This window comes from Notamacropus eugenii, chromosome 6, assembly GCF_028372415.1.
Source record: "Notamacropus eugenii isolate mMacEug1 chromosome 6, mMacEug1.pri_v2, whole genome shotgun sequence".
Lineage (NCBI taxonomy): Eukaryota > Metazoa > Chordata > Mammalia > Diprotodontia > Macropodidae > Notamacropus > Notamacropus eugenii.
This window is the reverse complement of record NC_092877.1, coordinates 326,173,698-326,197,670: the sequence shown is the minus strand read 5'-3', so window position 1 is coordinate 326,197,670 and position 23,973 is coordinate 326,173,698. Positions and strand designations below refer to the sequence as shown.

Genomic DNA, 23,973 nt, shown 5'->3' with positions numbered 1-23,973 from the left:
ACTTTATCATGCATCTCCATGCCATTGCATCGTCTTTCCCCCTTGCCTGATAGGACTTCCTCCTTACCTCCTCTTTTTCGAATTACTGGTATCCTTCAAGACTCAACCTTAAGTGCTACTTTCTACTCTCCTGATTCCTCCAAATCCTCCTTAAATTTTATCAACTTATTGATGTTTCCTCCAAAATGTTCCTCTCTTCCAAATAACTGTTTCTGCTGAAAGCATCATTCTCTTCTAGTCTCCTAGGTTTGCAACCTCACCATTAAAGCTGGATTCTTCATTCTCCCTCACCCCATCAGTTGCCATATATTGCCATTTTTAGGCCCCCACACCCACCTCATTCCTCACTCGAATCTGCTCCTCTCTAGCCACATGGCTATGACCTGAGTTCAAGACCTCATTGCCCATCTCCAAGAGAACAGCAGCATCTCCTAACTGACCTCTCTCCTTCAAATCATTGTGTACTGCCAGTGACTTTTCTTAGGTACAGTTCTGCCTGTGTCACTCCCTTCACTCGACTAACTTTGGTGGCTCCTTCCTGCCTGCAGGACAAAACAGAAACTCATCTAATTAGCATTTAAAGTTCTTTACACTGGGGTTCCAACCCACCTTTCCAGCCTCACTGGTTATCACTCCTCCTCCCAGATGCTTCATTCCAACCAAACTGGTCTCCTATGTCATTCACACATAATATGAATCTTTCCACTAGTCATCTTCCCACTTTGAATGGAATTCTTTCTCCGTTCCACCTATCAGAACCCCCTCTTTAAGACACCGTCCAAGCACCCTCTTTTTGATAGATTCCTTCTAGACTCCCTCTGTTGCTAGCAACCTCTCTTCGTCACTATTTTGTATATTTTTTATTTATTCTCTTTTAATTTATTTGTTTTAATTTATAAGTGTTCACCTGTAAGCTTGACTGTAAACTCCCTGCAGGTAAGGACTGCTTCATTCTCTGTATTTGTATTTCTAGTGTCTTGTACAGCACGTGGCACATTGAAGACACTCAGTGTGAGTTGTTTTCATTATTCTGAATCTGTCAAGTATGCTTTCCACTGCTCCCCACGGCCCCCATTTCCCCTAGTTAGCCTTGAATAAGCAAGTTCACACTAGTTTAAGGCTTTAAAATGCTATGCCCTAACCATGTTTCCTACATAGCCTTGGCTCATTTGATTAATTGTACGCACAAGTTTTGCTTTTTCTTTGTGATCTTACAAATGTCTTGTTTTAATTTCTCCAGCTCAGGTATCTTACTCTGTTAGTGTTGGCCCACTGATTGGTACGAGAGAAGAATTCAATCAGTCAGTCAGTCAGTCAATTAACAAGTATGTATTAAGCACTCACTCTGTGCTAGGCACTGGGGACACAAAGAAAGGCCAAAAACAGACCCTCTTCTCACGACATTTAACCTAATGGGAGAGATAACATGCAGGCAATTTTCTCCCAAGACAATTAAAGAGACAAGAAAGTCCAGCCAGGCTACCTCAAGTGACCAATTCATGCAACCCCAGGACTTCAGTGCTGGGAGGGACTTTAAAAAACACTCCGCTGGGGATAAAGGCCTCATTTCTAGAATATCTAGAGAACTGACTCAAATGTATAATCATACCAGTCATTCCCCAATTGATAAATGGTCAAAGGATATGAACAGGCAATTTTTAGAGGAAGAAATTAAAGATATCTATAATCATATGAAAAAATGCTCTAAATCACTGTTGATTAGAGAGATGCAAATCGAAACAACTCTGAGGTACCACATCACACCTATAAGATTGGCAAACATGACAGAACAAGAAAATGATAAATGCTGGAGAGGATGTGGGAGAGTTGGAACACTATTTCATTGTTGGTGGAGCTGCGAGCGCATCCAACCATTCTGGAGAGCAATTTGGAACTATGCCCAAAGGGCTACAAAAATGTGCATACCCTTTGACCCAGCAATATCGCTACTAGGACTGTATCCCCAAGAGATCATAAAAATGGGAAAGGGTCCCACATGTACAAAAATATTTATAGCAGCACTCTATGTAGTTGCCAAAAACTGGAAGTCCAGGGTATGTCCATCAATTGGGGAATGGCTGAATAAATTATGGTATATGAATGTAATGGAGTATTATTGTGCCATAAGAAATGATGAACAAGAAGACTTCAGAGAGGCCTGGAAGGACTTATATGACCTGATGCTGAGTGAAAGGAGCAGAACCAGGAGAACTTTGCGCACAGCAACGACCACAGTGTGCGAGAGTTTTTTCTGGTAGACTTGGAATTTTGTAATAACGCAAGAACTTCTTAAAAAAAAAAAAATAATAAAATCCCAATGGTGGTTCTCAAGGCAAAATGGCTTCCACACTCAGAGAAAGAAATATGGAAGTCATTCGCAAAATGTAGCAGATCATGTTTGTGTATGTGTATGTGTTTGTGTATCATGTTTTGATTTGTTATATGATTTCTTTCATTTATTTTAGTCTGACCACATAGCATGACTATAGTGAAAATATACTCAGTAGGAAAGTATATGTAGAACCCATACAGAATTGTATGCAGTCGTGGGGAGGGAGGGGGGTAGTGGGGGGTAGGTGTGGGGGGGATAAAATCTCAATTGTATGGCAGTGATTGTTAAACATTAAAAAATAATTTAAAAACAAACAAACAAAAAAAAAACCACCCCGCTGGACCAGGCTGACTACATCATTTAACAGAGAGAGAAGCCATGTGGCACAGTGGATAGAGTGATAACCTGGAGGCAGGAAGACCCAAGGTCAAATCTGGCCTCAGACACTAACTGTGTGACTGTGGGCAAGTCATTTAACCCTGTTTTCCTGGGTTTCCTCATCTGTAAAATGAGCTGGAGAAGGAAATGGCAAACCACTCCAGTATCTTTGCTCAGAAAACCCCAAATGGGGCCACAGAGAGTTAGACATGACCAAAAAACTGAGTGAATACAGAGGTACTAAGTGGAACAACTAGGATTTGATCCCAGGTCCTCTGACTACAACATTATTTTGAAATTAGAAGAGAAAAACCTTATTTCTAAAAAATAACCAATCTGTGCATGCTGAAAGGACAAAATAGTCTAAGGAAATAAGTATCGAGGAATGTAGTCACAGAACTGAAGACCTTTGGTCATTAAAGGTAAGAAAAGTCACCCAGAATCCTAAGTAAGCTGATAAGGCTTTCTTTGATCAATCAAAAAGCATTTATTAAGTCTCCTACAAAGTGGAAGACATTGTGCAAAGTTTGGGGTGGAGAGGGGAAAAAAATTCATACATCAAAAAACAAAAAAACAATGCCTGACCTCAAGGAGCTTATAGTCTATCAGAGAAGCTGACATTCCAAGGAAGTTGTTCACATTCTGTGACAGAGAACTGTACTTCCTATGAATTCCAACTGTTGCTGAGAACGGTTTCTATCCCAAAGCCTTGGAAGTAAACAAAATACCTATATTTATGTCTCTCTCCTCCCTCCCTCCCTCCCTCCCTCTCTCTCTCTCTCTCTCTCTCTCTCTCTCACACACACACACACACACACACACACACACACACACACACACACACAGAGTTTTTATTGCCTGGACAGGGATTGGGGAGAGTCAGTTTCCAGGAGTCCTTGGGAATAGGGTAAAATAGCTAAGAAAAGGGCCACAAGAGAAAAAGAGATTGACTTCCATTGCGACATGTCTTCTCCTCCTCTCTACATTCTGCTCATCCCCACCAATCTGAAGTCAAATCTTCCAGGTCATTAATGCTGACCTCGGACTTGCACCGACAAAGGCAACTAATGAATTCCTTGAGGACAGAGACTGTCTTTTGCCTTTCTATGCCTAGAGCTTAACACAGTGCCAGGAATACAGTTGGTGCTTAAGAAACATTTATTGACTGATAGCGAATGACCACTAAATATTCTTAGCCTTTTCCTAAGATGATCTTCATTTTGAAACAGGGGTTCAAATCTCCTCTTAAAATATGAGGGAGGCTCAGAGGGGGACCGCATACTGGGCAGGGTCCAAGTGGTGTTTTCTGGCTCTCCTGTTTACTCCTCTAGGCTACTGCTCCTGAAACTACTGGAAAGACAGATGGACACAGCACCTTCAGGAGTCCACAGCCTCCCCCTCCCACTCTGTAAATCTTCACTCAAGTGCTTCTTCAGCCCAGGGGCTCAGAAAAGAACAGGGTCGTCACTGGAGCAAACAGTGTGAGGGGATCAGTGAATATGTGGAATTCAAATGTGGAGGGCTACCTCCATATGTCTATACGTGCCTCAATCAATCAACATGGATTAAGTGCCTACTCTATACTAGGCATTATGCTAAGCACTGGTTATTTTTGTTATTGTTCAGTTATTTCAGTCATGTCTGACTCTCTGTGACCCCTTTTGGGGTTTTCTTGGCAGAGATATAGAGTGGTTTGCCATTTCCTTCTCCAGTTCATTTTACAGATGAGGAAACTGAGGAAAACAGGGTTAAATAATCTACCCACAGTTGCATAACTAGTAAGTGTCTGAGGCTGGATTTGAACTCATGAAGAAGAGCCTTTCTCATTCCAAGCTGAGTGCTCTATTCATTGTACTACTCTGCTGCCCCTTATCTATCTATCTATCTATCTACATATACACATATGCATATAGATATATCTGCTTCTATATATCTATATCTATATTTATACATCTATATCTAGATATATCCATATATCTACATCCTCTCTATATATCTATGACTAGATCTAGATATATTGAGATATCTATGTCTATGCCTTTCTTTCTCCATATATGAATATATGTATATATATGTGTGTATGTGTTTATATACATATATTCCTATATCTATATAAAGATACATGGAGAGAGAGAGAGAGAGAGAGAGAGAGAGAGAGAGAGAGAGAGAGAAAGAGAGAGAGAGAGAGAGAAAGAGAGAGAGAGAGAGAGAGAGAGAGAGAGAGAGAGAGAGAGAGAGAGAATGGGCTTGGAAAAGGGCAAAGTCATCGGTTGTGGCTTAAGTTATAATAACCTCAAGAGGCTTGGATTAGAAAGGCGGTATATAAAGCTGGAAATACAAAGAAGCCAAGATGTTATTTTCATGTGTCTATCCTAGTACAGAAAAAGTGAAGAGGGGTGAATCTTTAGCAAGGGCTGTGAACCAATGACTGTTCTAAAAAGGACACATTTCCATGAGTCATCTACCATGTAGAAAAAAAATGAGTAAAATAAAAATCCAACACACACACAGAAACTGCCTTTCATTTGATGTGGCAATACCTCCCCTATAAAATTACATTATTCAGCTTCAGGAGGAAAAAAAAAGGAAACTTTTTCATGTTTATGATGGTTCTATTAGAAAGGAGTCCCATAAATGCAGTGTTGTTAAATTTCAAAGACAAAACTCCCAACCTCCCAACCAGGGGGTGATTCCCACTGATAAAGCAAGGCCAATAAGACCTAAAATGTTGTTTGCCCCCAGACGATTGATGAAGGCATCTAGGTACCTGATGTGTGAGTCTGATGAACCAAGCCCTGCATGCACCATATGGGTCAACCTGCCTCTATCAAAACTTACGCCTCCTTCCTGTTACTTACCTCTGACAACATACACTGCAATTCTTCTGCTAACGACGTACGATCCTCCTAATTATGCAGGAGCGCCAGGACAGTATTTCAGAGTTCACAAATTGCTCCTGGGCATGGTACAAATTATACATAATGCATTACATTGTAATTGCTGTATTGTGAACTTGGCGTGCCTTGCCAACATAAAAAATACCGACATTCAAGGAGTTTTATTATAAAAACCATAAGGGATTCTTTCAGATTGTAAACATCTGAAGACGCAGCATTCCCATGAATTCCAGCCAGTTATTCTGGACATTTAGAGGATGGGAAGGCTGAAAATCAAAGCAAAAATATGCTTCATCTCAATGTTTACAAGGGAAGAAAGGAGGTAGTTATTAGGCCAAGACTACATTAACATGCAAAAAAAGAGGAGGGAGGAATCCATTTGGGAGGTCAAATACCTTCCATGCTATAGAAGGGAGATGGGATTGCAGAGATCTGGGTTCTTCCACTGGCTCTGCTACTGAGCTAACCATGTGACTTATAGAAAATTATTTCTTCATCTTTCTGGGCCTCAGTTTACTTCCTTGAAAAAATGAGATGGCTGGATGACTTCTCTGCTCCTCTCTGACTCTGAATATCCCAGGATTCTATGATTCTCCCAGACAGCAAGAGGACACAGCTGGGCAGCGTCCAGAATGACAAAGATTGCTTTAGCAAAGGCTAAAGGAAGGACTGAGAAAGAGAAGTCAAGGCCTCTAGCTCCACTCTTAACCAAAAGCACCTCTCTTATGTTCTTCATTTTCAGAAAACAACAGATGACATTAAAACAAGAGAGAAAAAAGAAAGAAAAGAAAGAAAAGAAAAGAAAACAAAACAAAACAGACCACAAGGTTACTCTATCTGAATCTTAGGAAAACCTATCTTTGGACTTTTTTTTTCATGGCAGAAAGGGATTACAAGACAAACACTGTTATCAAGGATCACTGGCATGGGCTAAGCGCCCACACTGTTCCAGATATCTTACTAAGGAGTGTACCTAACATACAGAAGATACAGATCCTGCCCTCAAGGATAAACACCAAAAGGCCAGGTGAGTCATTTGCTGCCAACAATATCAAGGTAGAAAAAGGAGATCTAAGATTCATCCTGGTTTGTTTTCATTCACCTCTCTCACCAGAAAGTCAAACAGCTATTACAAAATAGCTTTCTACCTGGAAAGGGACTTCAATGACCTTAATGAACCAGCATGCCAAACTATGAAGAATGAAATGTACTTTTTCCTGAGTGCTACTCCAAGGCAATATCACGTAGTGGAGGTAACCCTGGGATCTTGAAATCAGTAACAGCTGAGCCCTAAGCTCTGGAAGGTTTAGGAAGGCTAGAAGTATGGTTTGGATGATAGACACAGTGTGCGTGTCCTCTGAAGGGTGAGTGAGGTGTCTTGTCGTAAAGAATCATCTATTATGGAAAGTATGGCGACAGGTTTGACCTGCCTCAGCAGAAATAACACTCATGGACTTTTTCAGGATTCCTCTTCTCTCTTTGGATAAAACATCTACAGTTGGAGAGAATCTCCCCTCAGTCTGGTACATAATGGTGGAAGGCAAGTTTGTAGGTAAAGATGTGTTTTATCTTCAAAATCTCATCACGTAAGGTATAAGAGAATGAAAGAGAAAGATTTGGAGTCAGAGGATTTGGGTGTGAATGGGAGTCCTGACGTTTATTATGGTGTAATCTTGGGCAAGTGACTTAACCTCCTAGGATTTCAGTTTCCTTGTCTGTAAAATGAGGGGAACGGACCAGATGACCCTGAAGGTAACATTCAGCTCTAAATCTATGGTGTCACAATCTATACTGATTTAGGGAGAGAAGAGTGGAAAATAACTGAGAATCAAGGAGTTCAGGGTTAGAACTTGGGTCTAATTCCAGAGTTCTTTTCACTGCATTAAATAAGATGAAATTCCAGTAATCAATAAAATGTAAAGTCTTCTACTTGAATTCAAAAGGTCAAATGCATGAATACAGAATATAGTATATGAAACTGGACAATAGTTCACGTAAAGAAAATCTGAGGGACTGGCTGTAGACTTTAAGCTCAATGTAATTCAACAAAAGGATAATGTGATCTCAGGAACATTAATAGAACAAGGGTATTTGCAGTGACATATACAATATTATAAGCCATTTTGCTGTTGAGTTGTTTCAGTCGTGTGTGACTTTCTATGATCCCATTTGGGGTTTTCTTGGCAAAGACAGTGGAGTGGTTTGCCATTTCCTCCTCCAGCTCATTTTACAGATGAGGAAACTAAGGCAAACAGGGTGAAGTGACTTGCCCAGGGTCATACAGCTAGTCAGTATCTCTTCAGGTCTTCCTGACTCTAAGTCCAGTACTCCATACACTGTGCTACCTAGATGCCTGGGATTGTAGAACATAGGGTGGTTCTCAAACCTTTTGGTCTCAGGACCCCTTTACACTCATAAATTACTAAGGATCCCTTTCCCAAAGAGTTTTTGTTTCTGTGGGTTATATTTACTGATATTTACCATATTAGAAATTAAAGCATCTCAGTATTATTATGAAAACAGTTTTGATCGTGGGGACTTCTGAAAGGGCTAAAAGGGTGTTGGGCATCGTCCTGGACCAGACTTTGAGAACTTCTGCTATACTGTTCTCACTGATGTATATATTTAAGGGGACTCAAAACTAAGCCGCATGAGGATTAGTTAAGTCCCAACTCACATTTAGATGGCACTATATTCAAATATTAGGAAGCTAGGTGGTGACCCAGTGGTACAATGGATAAGGCATCAGTCTCCAGAACTAGTGATTGTGGGTTCATATCCTCTCTGGGTCACACCATCTCTATCATGAACAATTTGGGGGCACAGTGGATAGAGTGTGGGATTTGGAATCAGGAAAACTCACCTTCCTGGGTTCAAATCTGACTTCAGACACTTACTAGCTGTGTGATCCTGAGCAAGTCACTTAACCAGTTTGCCTCAGTTTCCTCACCTGTAAAATGAACTGGAGAAAGAAATGGCAAACTCCCTCTAGTATCTCTGTCAAGAAAACCTCAGAGTCACAAAGAATTGGACATGACCAAAAGTGACTGAACAACCCAAATATCCCAATATTTTAGTCCACTGGCACTGAACACATCTTCATGGATGGTGCCTATCTGTGTGATTCCTGTTCATGCCCTCTTCCCCCAAGTCTGCAACAGGAAGTCCACCTGGCACACTAAGGGCCTTTTCTTCTTGACATCAGAAGGCTGCCATTGGAACCCTCTGCTTGTACGCCTGTTATCCCCTGTTCTAGCCACGGAACAACTCATTGTTTTAATCCAGATGCTTCTCAGATAATGTCGCTTTCTCCAATTCTTCCAACTTTCTCATTTATTATCTGCTACACACAGCTCATATCTACCATGTGCCCCTCATGCACTGGCTTTGGGTAGTTCACAAAACTCCTTAGAGATGTCCATATTTTGTGACTAATTGTCACATAAGACTACTTTAGCACTGGTGCCAAAAAGATGAGCCTTTGTTTCTAGGAGAAGTTTGGGATCATTTTCCCTTTCCTGAAGACAACCCATCTGGCTTTTTTCCTCTCAAAGAGCAGTTTAAGACTTACAGTCACTTTACATACAACATCCTACTGAAGCAAAGGATATAAATAATTTGACTCCTATTTAACATAAGAGGAAAATAAGGGTCAGTGACATGAAATTACTTTCCTAGGATTACACCATTAGCAAAGCTCAGGGCCAGGGTTTGAATGTAGCTGTCCCAACTCAAAATTGAACACTTGAACACTACTATTTGAGCTTGGAGAAGAGAGGATTTAAAGGGAACATGATGGCTGACCTCAAAATGGCACACTCAAGACCAGGTGGATAAAAGAGACACCATCCCTAAAATTGTCCTGAGGTAGAGAAGCAGTGAATTCCTGGTCACCAGAAATCTTGAAACTATATGACCATCTGCCAAGGATGCTCTGGGTGGGATGACTGCTTCAAGTAAAGAAATGGACTACAAGACCGGAGAGGTCCTTTTCCAGCTCTGAGGTTTTATGACTGATTCCATGGTCCTAGAACCAGTGAGAATTCATTCCTGTTCTCACAGCATCTGTTGCTTTCTCTGTCTTCATGGAGGTACTACCCAGGTTCAGGCCCCCATCTCTAGTCTAGACTGCTTTATTAATCTTTACTATGAACTCTGAGTGCAGACTGAAGCAGACTCTTTCATTTTCTTTTTCTCCTCCCTGCCCCCAAATGGCTAGTATGGAAATATGCTTTGGCACAAATTCACATATACAATGGGTATCAAATTTCTTGCCTTCTTTATGGTGGGGGAGGGACTGGAGGGAGGGAATTTGGAACTCAGAATTTTGAAAAATGAATGTTCAAGTTAAATTATTTTTTTAAAAAGAGGAATTTTTGATAACTGTAAAAAAATAAAGTTGCCACTGCATTGTATGGTAACCTTTCATCGTAAGGCAGGGGAAATAGGGTTCAGTTCTTTTAGGTGAAGTAACTTACTTCAAGTCACATGGAAAAGTGCAGCGTTGGGACCAGAACCCAGGTCTCCCTTGATGCTAACTCCACTGCCTTTTCTACCACAAGAGTAATAAAATCTTTCATCATACTTTCAAACAAAAAATCCCCCAAACTCTAAAACTGCTCAGCAGTCCACAAAGCACCGTCAGTCAAGTTGCATGCTGCAAATAACACAACTTGGTTAGAAAAGCTGTGTTAGTCTTTGAAGCTGGGCCACAAATACTCAAACGTGCATTTGGCAGGTAGCTCACCTTCCATCAAAGAAATCTGTGTTCCTCCACTCACTTGTCCTCCCACCTGGTTCAATAGTGACCAAATGGCTCAGCCAACTTCAAACCTCATTTAAGACCATCGGTTGACAGCAAATAACTCTCAGCACTGTTGGGGACTTTAGGGAGAGTACAGTGCATGGAAGGTTGACAAGACTGGGTCCCAGCTGTTGACTCAAACAGTTACATGCAGTGCTGGGTAAAATTTACACTTGGATGGAAAGGTGCATTCATTGGCTGTCTGCCAAGATTGGGGTGCCAGTACCCAGAGGTAGGCACATGAAAGACCACAAGAAAAGTTGAATTTATTCCACCTTTTAAAGGCTCCCAACTGAAAAGGAAGTGCTCACCCAATCTACTACAAAACTATTTTTTAAAAGGTAATTTTAGGGGTTAACCTCTAACAAGAAGGAGCAGCATGAACTTAGTTCTTGGATTGAAATTTCCCACCCACCTGACAGACCCTAAGGCCATTCAAAGACTCACAGATATGGTACCAGATATCACATTTATTCTGGCATCCAGTAAACCAGGCCAAAGGTTCAATTTAAGATCCACAAGGGCTACGTACTCATTTCAAAATGGAAAGGTTTGGAGTTTCCAACAGAGTCAAAATCTTTGAAAATTTTAAGTTTGCTTAATCATGACCCAGCGACCTTCAGACTTGGGGAGATGATTTAAAGATTGTATACCTGAATACCTCAAATTCATGTCAACAATAGAATATGACATTATTGTTGGCAGCCGTCTTGGGTCTCATAGGACAATATCCCCATCTGCCAAGAGGCTCCAACCTGAGGGAGGATTACATGCCTCCCTCAAGAAACGTCTCTCTCACCACTGATACTATGCCTGGACTTGCTACTAAATGGTTAGTTAAAGTTACTCCCATCCTTTTATATTCACCCTGTCCCAGTGATTTTTGAATTGTCAGCCAGTGAGAAAAGTCATTCTCAAACCTCAATCACATTTCCTCATGCTTCTTCATCTCTCTCTTTTTGTCTGTCTCTTTCCCATCCCCATGCACTGTCCCTTCCCACCTCCACACTCAATGTTACACTCTGGACTTGCTCTCCTTCCCTCTGTGCCCTCTGGAATGCTAGCTCCATTAACTTCCTTTCATGCTACACCTCCTTCTTTTGCACTCTTAGGTCTTCTGGCCCTCACTGACACACAGCATACTCCTGATGACACGGATTTCCTGGCATCTCTTCTTCAAAACTGGCTACTCTTTCTTTCATGCCCTGACTCAACATTCATACTAGGGGAGCTGGAATACTGTTAGCTCCCCATGGCCACTCCCAAACCTTTTTTTGTTCACCTTCACTAAGCAATTTCTTCTCCCCTGAGATTCACGCTATCCCAAATTTATCAATCAATTCAGATCCTGGTGCTTATTTCTTACAGACCTCCAAGACACTCTCCTTCCTCAATGAGATCAGATCTTGGCTCTTCTCTCCATCTCCCGCCCTCATACTAGTGGACTTCAATGGATATGCTAAGATCTGCTCAAATACTTCAATGCGACCTCTCATCCATGTCACATCTGCTCTCCATGTGCTGGCCAAGCCACTGTCCTGTGCCTCCTTTTTTGTTTCTATTTTATCTCATCAGGTGACCCCATCAGCTTTTACAGCTTTCATTATTTTCTATGTACATTATCCTAAGACTTATATATCTAATAAATATATAACATTTATTTGTATCTATGTATAATATTTAACATACAACAAAAAACTCTATCTATATCTATTTACTAAATATCTATATACTTAATAAATATTGATTAATTGATCTGCCACTCTCCGAGAAGTTATCGTTAGTCACATATGTCTAATTGTCTCTTTGGTATTTCAGTTGGGGATGTCCCATAGATATCTAAAATTCAACATATTCAGAATTCATTATCTTTCCCCCCAAAACATCCTCTCTTCCAAACTTCCATATTGTCACTGCCATTCTCTGAATGACAAATGCTTTCAACTTCAGCGTCAACTGTCACTCACCCCATGTACACAGATTATTGGCAAATCTGTGTTATTTTTTCTGCCTTTACAATATCACTTAGATACATCACCATTCCCCCACTCATATGGCCATAACTCTAGGTAGGGTTCCATCACTCAGCTACTGTCGTATCAGCCTTCTACCTGGCCTCCCTGGCTCAGGTCTGTCCCCACTCTGCCCCCTCCTTCACTTAGCTTCCAAGGTGACTGAGTCTAAATAGTTGGTCTCACCATGTCATCCCCCTGCTCAGTGAACTGCAGTGACTCCCCAATACCTCCAAGATCAAATATAACGCTTATTATTTGTCTTTTAAAGTTCTTCTTGATGCTTCCTCGCTCCAGAGAGAGGCAAATGACTGAAGAGGACAAATTGAAGCTTTTTTTTTTCTTTTTGAGACAGCTAATGTGAGAATTTGTTTAGCTTGACTGGATATACAGGAAACAGATTTTGTTTTTCTTGTTTTCCCAATGGATGGAAGAGGTGGAAGAATTCAGAACTGAAGATAAAATAAAATTTAATTTAAAAAAAAGCTCTTCCTAATTTGGTATCTTCCTACTTTTCCTGCTTTTTGATTCATTACTTTCCTCTATGATCCTGCTACATGGGCCTTCTTTCAGTTTCTTGGAATCTGACCCTCCATTTCCTGCCTCCATGCCTTTGCCATGGCCACCCTTCATTCCTGGGATGCTTTGTCACTTCACTTCCATCTCACTGCTTCCCTGGCTCCTTCAAGACCCAGTTCAAATCCTACCTTCTGCAGGAAGCCTTTCTGGTTCCCCCACAGTTGCTAAAGCCTTTTCCTTTCAGATTATTTTTATTCACTCTGCATAGATCTTATATCTATAGAAGATAATATACAATATACAATGTGTCGCATACACACACACATATAACAGGAAGAGATCACATGTAAATAAGTAATTACCTAAAATTAACTAGATAACTAATAATTTACATGTTATCTCTCCCCCCACCCCCCAATTAGAATGTGAGTTCCTCGAGGGAAAGGGCTATTTTTTGTCTGACACACAGTGAATACACAGGTGGTAGCACGGTGATAAAGCACTGGGTCTAGAGTCAGGAAGGCCTGAGCTCAAATTTAGGCTGAGGGACTTATTAGCTGAGAGACCCCAGGGCAGGTCATTTAATCTCTATTTGCCTCAGTTCCCTCAACTATAAAATAGGGATCATAACAGCACCTACCTTGCAGGGTTGTTGTGAGGATTAAGTGAGGTAATATTTGTAAAAAGTATTTATCACAGTGCCTGTCACACAGCAGGAGCCACATTGATGCTTATTTTCTTTCCCTTGTATCGCTGAGGATGGAGTCTACAAAAAATCCAGATCTCTTTCTCTCTTCCCCATCCCCCTCCCTTTCTCTCCCCTCTCTCTTCCTCCTCCTTCTCTCGCTGCCCCACCCCCACCCCCCAAATGAGTCATCTACTCAGGCTTCCTCCATAAAGCTGACTAACACTAACGGGCCCAAATGAGTTTGGGGGAAAGACGGAAAGTCATTTAAGGACGTTGTGAAGAAGACAGTTTTTAATACTGGCTACAAGCCATGGACCACTGGTCTCCAAAGAAACAATTCAGATCACCTAGAGGTCAATGAAGAGGTACATGGTGGAATTAAATAGAAGGTTGTATATGGCCAGTGAGGAAATTCACAGGAAAAATGGTACAAAGGGTATCACACAGATGGATGTCCAAGAAAAGGATGTGGGCTGATCATATGGCAAGCGTGAGGGATAAAAGGAGGGGTCTCCCACCTTTGCCTAAGCTCAGAAACTCTGGATCCCTAGGGGATCCCTGGGAAAATCTGTCCAAAGACATTTGTCAAGGTATAATCTGGGTTACGGGCTAGCTCTGATACCGTAGAGAGGTCTGAAGACCAACTCATTCCAGTAACCCTACAAAAGATTGTGGGGAGGTTTGGGAAAGAGAAAAGGCGGGGAGGAGGAGGTAGAATAGCTGAATTTCCCTGCCCCCCTCCACTCTGGGAATCAATTTGTCTATCTTTTCTACTCTCCTGATTCCTATCTATTCCATTATTAGGCAGAGTGATGCCTGCCTATTAGGAGCGAGGTGCCCCTTGACAATTTGTGCTGTTTTCTTCTTCTCACTTGCCAGCAAAATAGGTCCCTGGCTTAACCTTCACAGAAAATCGAGGCTTCTGAAATAACAACAGCTCGGATTTTAGGTAATGTTTTGAGATTTGCAATGTACTCTGTCTTCTCATAACAAACCTACTTTATAAGGGAGAGAATGGAGCCCCAGAAAGATTGAGTGAGTAACCTACAAGTGTGCTCCAAGTCATCAGGTGTCAGAACCAGGAGACGTGCATTAAGGGCATATTTGGAAAGCAAGAAGAATCTTTCTTGTGTATAAAATGAAAATCTTACTAAAATAAAAGCACAGCCTAGAAATGCCCAAGGTCATTAACACCCAGGCTCCTTTAAATGAGCAGAATACTCCAGAACATTGGAGCTAAAATGATCCCATATGACTGAAACAATCCTCAAGGCCTGTGGAGTAAATACTTTTCTTTAAACTGGACACTTAATTGTAACTCTGGCTGAGACTAGGGTGGATCATAAGACAATTCTGAGAACTGCCAAGATCTATAATCCTAATATCCATTTGCTCTTGTAACTCAACCGTATTATCAGAGAAAAGGGTCTGGCGCAGAAAAGGAAATTTGGAAAGAGGCTAGAAGGCATAGGCTTGGAAAAGAGAGCTCACGTGTCCTCTTAGATCCACCAAGGGCTTCCTGTGTGGTCTTTAAAAGGTCAGTCACAGCCTCCCTGAATTTCAATTCCATCCATATGATCTAGATCAATGTATATCATACTATACCATGGAGTGTTGTAGAAAGAAAGTTTAACAGAATCTCTGGTTTTGGGTCAAGGCTTGAACTCTCATTGGCTAAAGCAGGTCTTTAACCTTGCTGAATCATAATTCTTTCACCCATAAAAGAGCCAGCAATACTTGTTTTACCTCTATCTGTCTCAAAGGACGTGTGGGAAGGGAACACTTTGCAAACTGTAGAGATGCTACAGACCAGGCAGTGAGGTGGACTCATCAAGGGCTTACTCTGTAGCGTACAATGTCCTAAGCACTGGGGATACAGAGGAGGCAACTATAAGGTCTCTGTCCTCAAGCAGCTCCCAGACTGATAGGAAAGAGACAACAACTGCTATGAACATACAAGATATAGACAATGTCAATGGGGGGAAGGCCCTGATCCCTGACTAGGACTCACAGCAAAGACCAATCTCCACCATTCACTGAGAATCTGTTTGCTTTCAGAGCCAAGTGACAACTGGCTGGACAGACAGACCCAAATGTTCAAGGTCTCTGTATTGAGCCAATCCTTCACTGCAATAGGGGACTTTAGGGAGGCCAAAGGTAAAAAAGCTTATCTTAGTCCAATTAGAAAGCTGTCACAAGTATAGAATCCCAGGTGTTAGGAGTAAGCTTACAAATCTGTAGAATCTTTAAAATCAGGGGTTCTTAAGCTGAGGCCTGAGAACACACACACACACACATATACATACATACACACACATGCACAATGTGGTACATACGTTGCAATGCAACATACACACATCCCTATGCGTATACATGCACGTAATATGTACATATGCATATATGAAATAATATGTGCACACACCTGCACATGTTTTATATACACACATGTATAGCTAGGTCTAAACACACCTGTACATGCACATATATGAAATGTAATATATGCACACACCTGCACGTTATGTATACATACACGCATACATGTATACACACACATATATACATGCAATGTAAAAGATACCTATGTATACACAGTGCATTTAATATGCATTGGTATGCATATACATATGTATAAACACATGTAAACATAGGTATGAATGCACATATAATATATACCTATGTTGGTGTACATGTTTGTGTATATACGCAACATATAACACCTGCGTGTGTATAGATATTAATGTACACATGCATGCAATGTAACATATACCGACATGGCATAGCAATGCAATACACATGTGAATACATGTATCTCCATAAACACCCCTGTAAACATGAACATGCATACACATATAAATGCACATGTAATACATGCCTGTGGGGTTGTGTATATACACATGCAATGTAATATACAACATATGTATATGTGTGTATGCTTATATAATATATGCATATGCACATATATGCCTATATATACACACATATTAACTGTATTTCAATACAATTCGTTTCCTTTGCAATCCTATACATTTTATTTTGTGCACATTTTTCTGCGAAGGGGGCCACAGGCTTCACCTGACAGCCAAAGGGGTTCATGAACACAAAAAGGATGGAAAGCCCCTGCTCTCTCCACCCTGCAGCCAGTTTGTGAGGTACCTTGCCACTCTAAGCTGCCAACAGCAGGTAGGAGGGTGGCCCTGGCCCCCAACAATCCCTCTTTCATTCATGGATACCCGTCCTTGGAAGTGGCAACCCTGTCTGTGCTCCATTCTGGAGCCTTCTTCATCTCTGAGAGCAAAGGGCCAGTTTAACTATAACCTGGGATGTCACAGGAATGAAAAAGAAGCTGCAGCTGTGAACTTTTCAAAATAGAAGCTGACTCCCTCGGACACACTCCCCATCCTCAGCGGTTGGGGGGCTCTTCCCCAGCTTTGGATATTTTCTTTGTGTCTCACCACAGGATGTGTGTGTTAAGATGATGTACTGTGTATTTAAATAGATCATTAGAAAAAACCCCACACACGCACAGGCACAAAATCCTGAAAGATTGAATATTATGAAAAATGAAAATTTACTAAAAATATATTTTTAAAAGTGCTTCAAACAGAAAATTACATTTAGGAAATAACATTTTAATGACTTAAGCATGAGTGACTCAGAAACATATGGATTAAATTTCCTTCAAAATACATATGGATTTAAAAATTGAGGAACTCCTGGGCAAAATAAGCTTGGGTTTGTACACCCCCACCCCACACCAAAAAATTAGAAAGATATCTGATACAGACCAACGTGACTCCTATTCTGATCTGCCTCAATGGCCAGATGTTCCTGTTTGCTGACTGATTCAACTAGTCGCTATCTAAAAAAATAAAAAAGTTGGGAGCTATTTTCTTTGAAGTCATTTTAATGATCTTTCCTAATGAAGGCAGAAAGGTTAATACGTTGATAAATGCAGAGGCGGTGTGGTAAAGTAGAGAAAGTGCTGGACCTTGCCTAGGAGGGACCTGTACTCAAATCCCACCTCTGACACTCATCGATTGAGTGACAAGGAGCATGTTCCCTTCTATGGGCTCCAATTTTCTCCTCTGTCAAATGGAGATGATGAGATACCTACTACCCCATGACTCCATTTGCAGAGTTTCTTACCTGTGCCGTAGACTGCTTCCACCATAGTGGTCTTCCCTGGCTACCACTGCCAGCTCCCCCACTGACATCTACGTCAGCCCTAGCCTCCTTGGGTTTTGATCTCGATCCTATGCAGCTCTACTGTCCCTCTCCACTGGGCCCTGTGGAAGCATCATTATACTTTTAACAAACTCCCATCTTATATTTATCTCTCTACTCCCTCACCATCTTTAAAGCTCTTCACAACTCAGCCTCAACTTCCCCATTCCATGGTTTGGTCTACTACTCCTCACAAATGACCTTCACAGTCTACCTTAGGGCCATGAACTCTCACCTCACTTCCACCTCTTAGGAATCTCTCGTTTCCTTTTAAAATACTCAAGTGGTAGAGTGGAAAGGGCATGCACTTGGAGTCATGAAGATATGAATTCAAATCCAGCCCCCACATTTAACTAGCTACATGATCTTGGGCAAATCACTTAAGCTTTGGGTGCCTTGGTTTCTTCACTTACACAATTAGGATAATAATAGCAATTACCTCAAGGGGGTATGATGAATATCAAATAATATCAGCCTCAAATGACTACACAATTCATCATCATCATTTTTAATATTATTTCTCAGATCATTTAAATTCAGGGAACCATTGAGGATCATCTACAAGATGGTAAAGTCCACTATAGCAGGGACCATGCCTTACTTCATGCCTACTCCCCTAGGCTTACCCAAATATGTTTACAAAAAGTGTCTGGATTCAAAATAGCCAAAGTGTAAAAAAATAAAACTTTGAAAGCTGTTCATCGTACATCCAAATAACAGGTTAATCATAGTTTATACTAAGAACAGACATTCAGATGATGGTGGTAATACATGCTTTGTACACATCAGTTATTTTTACAGGAAGGCAAAAAGATCAGTTCACTTTTGGGTAAGTAGTTTTCTACTTTGCCATCTATATGTAGTAAGAATGGGAAAGTCTACAGACTTAGAATGCCCACATCAGCCTTCTCACATGGGCATTGTTCATCTGACACATTTCAGCACATTGACTAGAGAAGTTAAGTCATTATGATTCTCGTACACATAACAAAATCCACGATTGCTTTTCTTCCCCCATGGTTTCATTCAAGAATAAACATCTTCACAGCAAAAGAGAAGTCTACCGAATACCCTAAAAGTGACTTGCAAAAGCAAAGGAAATGGACCAGTATTTCTTAAAATGGGGTCCATTTGATGAAACATGGCCAACTGGAGAAAGAAATGCCTAATAATCAGAGAACTTTTTAGGGTAATGAAATATGAACACACTGAAAAAAATATTAGTCTATGCTCCTTCACAAATTTTTGTTAAATGCATTTGAATTTGTATTCAAAGTCTTAGGTAGGTCTAGGAATTTTGTCTTACTATTTCATCCCTAATTTTGAAAATACACAGAAAGAACTTTCAAAATAAACTGAATTCTTTTGAAATCAGATCACTAGAAAAGGCATCTGAATCTAGAAGACAAAAGGAAGCTTCAGGAAAGAACATACTTATTAGTTTTATAAAAATAATTCAAGGACAAGGTACTTAACGTATCATTTATATTCATCCAATTACCGTAACATTTTCTTCAAAAAAGAACATACTGTAGTGACTTGGTTCTGTAGTATCAGCATCTGTCAATTCATCCATGTAATGGAGAGAAGCTCTAACAATATGAATCTGCTGCTCTTACTATCCATCCACTTCATGGTCGTTACAAAATTTGAAATGTATGAATAGATTGAAATAATATTTCTTGTCATAGTGATGAGTAGGGGGTGAGTTACTGTCCTTCCATGAGGACCTTCTCATTCAATGTGGCTTAATGAAAAAAAATCACTGACTATGAAGCCAGAAGGCTAGAGTTCACTGTTTCTTACCAACTGGACAATGACAAAGGGTGGAAAAAAACCATGCCACTAGGGCATTACAAATGTATGTTCTCTCTCATCTCGCTTGGGCCCTCTTTGTGGCAAGACAAATCTTTTATTCATTCTCCTATTGGCTCCCTGGTATCAATCTTCTTAAGTCCCCAACTCTACTACAATGACCATCTCTTCCTCAATCATCAATCTCAGCTTTTGTTTTAATAATATCATGGTCATTTGTCATGAGAGTTCTCATTTCTACCCCCAAACCCAATTGCCTTCAACCTCAAAACCTCTTTAGATCTTTGTTGGGGGTGTAAGCTCAGTTCCATGTGGACAGTCTCGGGCGGGTAAAGGTGAGGACTTCTAAACCTTAGAGTTCTCATGAGGCCCCCCAGGGAACAGCAGGGAATTGAGGTGTGAGACCGAGCTATCTCGTGCATTTCCGCCTCTTCCCGTGAGAAAAGTGCTGGGAGAGAGCATCCCCGCCCTCGAGATTGGCCCAGATCTGAGCACACCTATTGTTGTCTAACAGGCACGGTATTCAGGTGCAAACTATGCGGCAGGAGAGCTTAAGCAGGGTCAGGAAAGCCTGAAGGCGCTCTTAGCGCTGAGGGACCCTTACAGGACAGAAGGCCCCTCTCCCCTCTCTCCCCCTCTTCCATTCTCCCATTCTCCCATTCTCCCACTTCCAATCTCTTACTGTAAGATCTTTGCCTCCTTGGGAGATTTCTCTCTCTCCTAAGGAAGAGTTCCCCCTGCACATGTAACCAAGACCCTGAATAAAGCCTAACCCTTGTTCGACTCTGGAAAGTCTCTTCTCTCATACGTTTATCCGGTTTGGCCAGCCGAAGACCTGCGATAGGTAAGGTAAGACTCGGGTAGCCCTCAGGCCTCTAGGCCTGGCAGTTGGCGCATCCAAACAGGGACAGGCGCAGATATCCTGGGTGGTTGGGACACCCGGAAGGGGCTGTGAAAGACGCGAGTCCCGAATCCTAGATTCGGAAGGAGAGAAAGAGTGAGTAGCTTCCCACACCCATGGGAAAAGGGCAGGGATGGGGAATCAATTGCCAGTAATAAAGCCAGAGGAACAGGAGGTCTGGGCTAAGATACTTTACAGGGAATGCAGGGACGCGGGGGTCACTATAGAGTTAAACGACCTCCGAGAATTTTGTAAAAGGATTTGGAAGGTCTCTCCCTGGCTTGAGCACACAAGAATATCAAGAGAAAGATGGGGAGCGGTTGGAGAACAAATGACCGCTTATGAACAACAATGCCCTGGGGAGCTGGAGGATTTAGATTTCCTGATATTCGGTGTGATTAAAAGCCTTTTGGAAGGCCCAGAGAGACCAGGGCGGGATTGGAATGAGAGTGGAAGCAGAGAGGGGAGGGGAGAACCCTGGCAAGCAGAAAGTTAAGGAGTGTAGAGAAAAAATAGGTTCGGAGCTCCATCTAGCAGATGGGAAAGGCGAGGCAGGGGAGCATATACCGTGTCTTCCCTCTGCGCCTCCTTATAGCACGCTCTATACTGGAGCGGATAGGACCTGCCTTAGTGGTCGCTCAGTACCCCGGCACTGGAAGCTCAAAGAAAGCCAGAGACCAGTGTGGGGAATAGGAGGGTGCCAAAATACCTTAGAGACAATGCACCCAGTAAAGTGGGAGGCAGAGGATCGCCAAGGGACCGTATGGCCGTTGGTGATTCCAGGACTTAGTTTTAACATCTGGGGCAGAGACATCATGAGCTGCCTGGGGATGAGGCTATCAAATTTTTAGTAAGGGCCATTGCAGTTGCACTGGAGTCCCCACCCTTGAATTGGAAGTCAGACACCCCGATTTGGGTGGAGCAATGGCCCCTGACTCCAGAAAAACTCCAGGCACTACAAATACTGGTTAAGGAGCAATTAGCACCCTGGAATGCTCCTGTGTTTGTTATAAAGAAAAAACCTGTAAAATTCAGGTTCCTTACAGATGTTAATCAAGCATTTGTAAGCACCAGGCAGCAGCAATACCAAAGTAAACAGCCAGTATGCAGCCTTATCAACTTCACCTTAAAGGCAATCCTCGCTAAACAAAAAAGGGGAAGAGGTCGCCTAACACAATCAGAGCTTGATACAGCTGTCTCAAAAAATTCACATCCTACTCCAGCTATGAGACATTTTGTGACTATTCCACGACAACCCCGCAAGGAAAGTAATACCCAGGCTGGAAATAAGGACACATGGGCCATGGTAAAGGATATGGCCTCAGGGAAATGGCAAGGTCCGTATAAGATACTAATATGGGGTCTAGGGTATGTTTGTGTCTCCACAGGAAAAGGGGATGCGTGGGTTCCCATTAGAAGGATCCGTAGGTGGAAACCGGTGTCGGAGACGACGGAGACTCCAGAAGCGACGAGCCCGGAGACCCCGGAGAAGGACCATGCACCACCTGAGTCTGCTGCTGACAGCTTTGACCTTGCTGCCCAGAGAGGAAGCAGCACTCATCCCAACCACTGACATTGCTGCCCACTCCATCTAGGCATCTCCTTTCAGCCTTTCAGAGGCTGAAGGAGGACTTTGATATCACGAACCCAGGACACACGGGGGGTGACCAACTTTTCGCCTGAACACCACAGGCTTGGCCGTTGAGGTCCATTTGCATGACTGAGGGGGTGGTGAAGTGTAAGGCGCCAGCACTGAGCTACTTCTCTTAGAATATGCTTTGGAATTAGTGATTGCCCTTCCTCTTGTTGTAATTCAGCCATTTAGTTTCATCTTTGTTTTGTTGGATGCCTCTCTTTGTCAGTTGTGCTAGCTCCAGATTTCTGTGTAAATGAAGTCTTGTTGTGGGGTACCCATATGCTAAACGCCTCCCTAACCCACTTAGCCTCCAGCCGCTATTTGCTCTAGGGCCATGTGCGCTCTGCGCAAAACAAAAAAGGGGAGATGTTGGGGGTGTAAGCTCAATTCCATGTGGACCGTCTCGGGCGGGTAAAGGTGAGGACTTCTAAACCTTAGAGTTCTCATGAGGCCCCCCAGGGAACAGCAGGGAATTGAGGTGTGAGACCGAGCTATCTCGTGCATTTCCGCCTCTTCCCGTGAGAAAAGTGCTGGGAGAGAGCATCCCCGCCCTCGAGATTGGCCCAGATCTGAGCACACCTATTGTTGTCTAACAGGCACGGTATTCAGGTGCAAACTATGCGGCAGGAGAGCTTAAGTAGGGTCAGGAAAGCCTGAAGGCACTCTTAGCGCTGAGGGACCCTTACAGGACAGAAGGCCCCTCTCCCCTCTCTCCCCACTTCCACTTCTGCTTTCATTCTCTTACTGTAAGATCTTTGCCTCCTTGGGAGATTTCTTTCTCTCCTAAGGAAGAGTTCCCCCTGCACATGTAACCAAGACCCTGAATAAAGCCTAACCCTTGTTCTCTCATATGTTTATCCGGTTTGGCCAGCTGAAGACCTGCGATAGGTAAAGTAAGACTCGGGTAGCCCTCAGGCCTCTAGGCCTGGCAGATCTTCATCAATTCTTTCTTCCATGATCAGAGGTTGAGGTGCCTCTGCTCGCTGCTAAGGTTGACCCCTCTCCGCAACATTGTTATTCCTTCTTTACTCTTTAATCATTAAATAAGCTTGATTTTGATTCCCAACAACATTTCAAGAACATTTATGATCAATGGGAGCAGGGATCATTGAAAGCTAGTATGGGTTCATCAAGAACAGATCATGCCATACTTAGTCTTATTTCCTGACAAGGTTACTTCATCAGTAGAACAGGGGGATACTCCAGACAAAGCTTTCCTGGATTTCACCAGAGGGTCTTGTGATATTCTTGTGGACAGGACATGAATGAGGTGACTCCCACCCTCTGCTCCTGGTAATCCTTCTGCATAGAGAGTGTCTCTCAAAGCCTTCATTTAAGGAGGGTGCCCAGGGAAGCCCCCCCCTTAACTCCCCATTGGACTGCTTCCCTCTGGTCTTCATAATTCCTCACCTCACCAAGTACCTTCTCTTTCCTTGCCTTTTCAGTTTTCTTTAGTGTGCTGCAATCTTCCTCCATTAGACTGTAAGAACCTTGAGGAGAGATATTATAGCATTTTCTAATACTTGTACCCCTGTGCTAAGCATAGTGCCTGGCATATGGTAGGTACTTAGTAAATGCTTACTAATGAAGGAGACAGCCCACATCTGGAGTATTACATTCAGTTCTGGACACTTTTTCTGAAGGACATTGTCAAACTGGATTGTGTACAGAGGTTACTGACCAGAATGGAGAGAGGATAGGCTACTAGCTCACATAAGGATCTGCTGAAGGAAGCGGGCATTCTTAACCCAGAATAAAAGAGATTTG

General features: G+C 42.2%; 1 protein-coding gene and 1 long non-coding RNA gene across 20 annotated transcripts in view; one reads left to right on the top strand and one right to left on the bottom strand.

The window, feature by feature from the left end:
* The window catches only part of RHBDD1 (rhomboid domain containing 1), a 179,380-nt gene that overhangs the window by 20,196 nt on the left and 135,211 nt on the right, over window positions 1-23,973 (bottom strand). For 11 of the 19 annotated variants that reach the window (XR_011969002.1, XR_011969003.1, XR_011969001.1 and 8 more), the window contains one exon: window positions 23,617-23,696. The exons of 7 other annotated variants lie outside the window; for them this stretch is intronic. Coding sequence is in view for 6 of the 12 variants with exons in the window: in XM_072618045.1 (XP_072474146.1) it covers window positions 23,617-23,696 (80 nt within the window). In the remaining 6 variants the exon portion in view is untranslated. Of the gene's footprint in view, window positions 1-5,568; window positions 5,667-23,616; window positions 23,697-23,973 lie in introns of all 19 variants that reach the window. One more of the 19 variants, XR_011969008.1, reaches the window with a different exon arrangement.
* LOC140509933 (uncharacterized) lies at window positions 5,815-12,090 on the top strand. The gene is made up of 3 exons (XR_011969012.1): window positions 5,815-6,971; window positions 7,071-7,159; window positions 11,780-12,090. It is a non-coding gene; the product is annotated as an uncharacterized lncRNA (long non-coding RNA).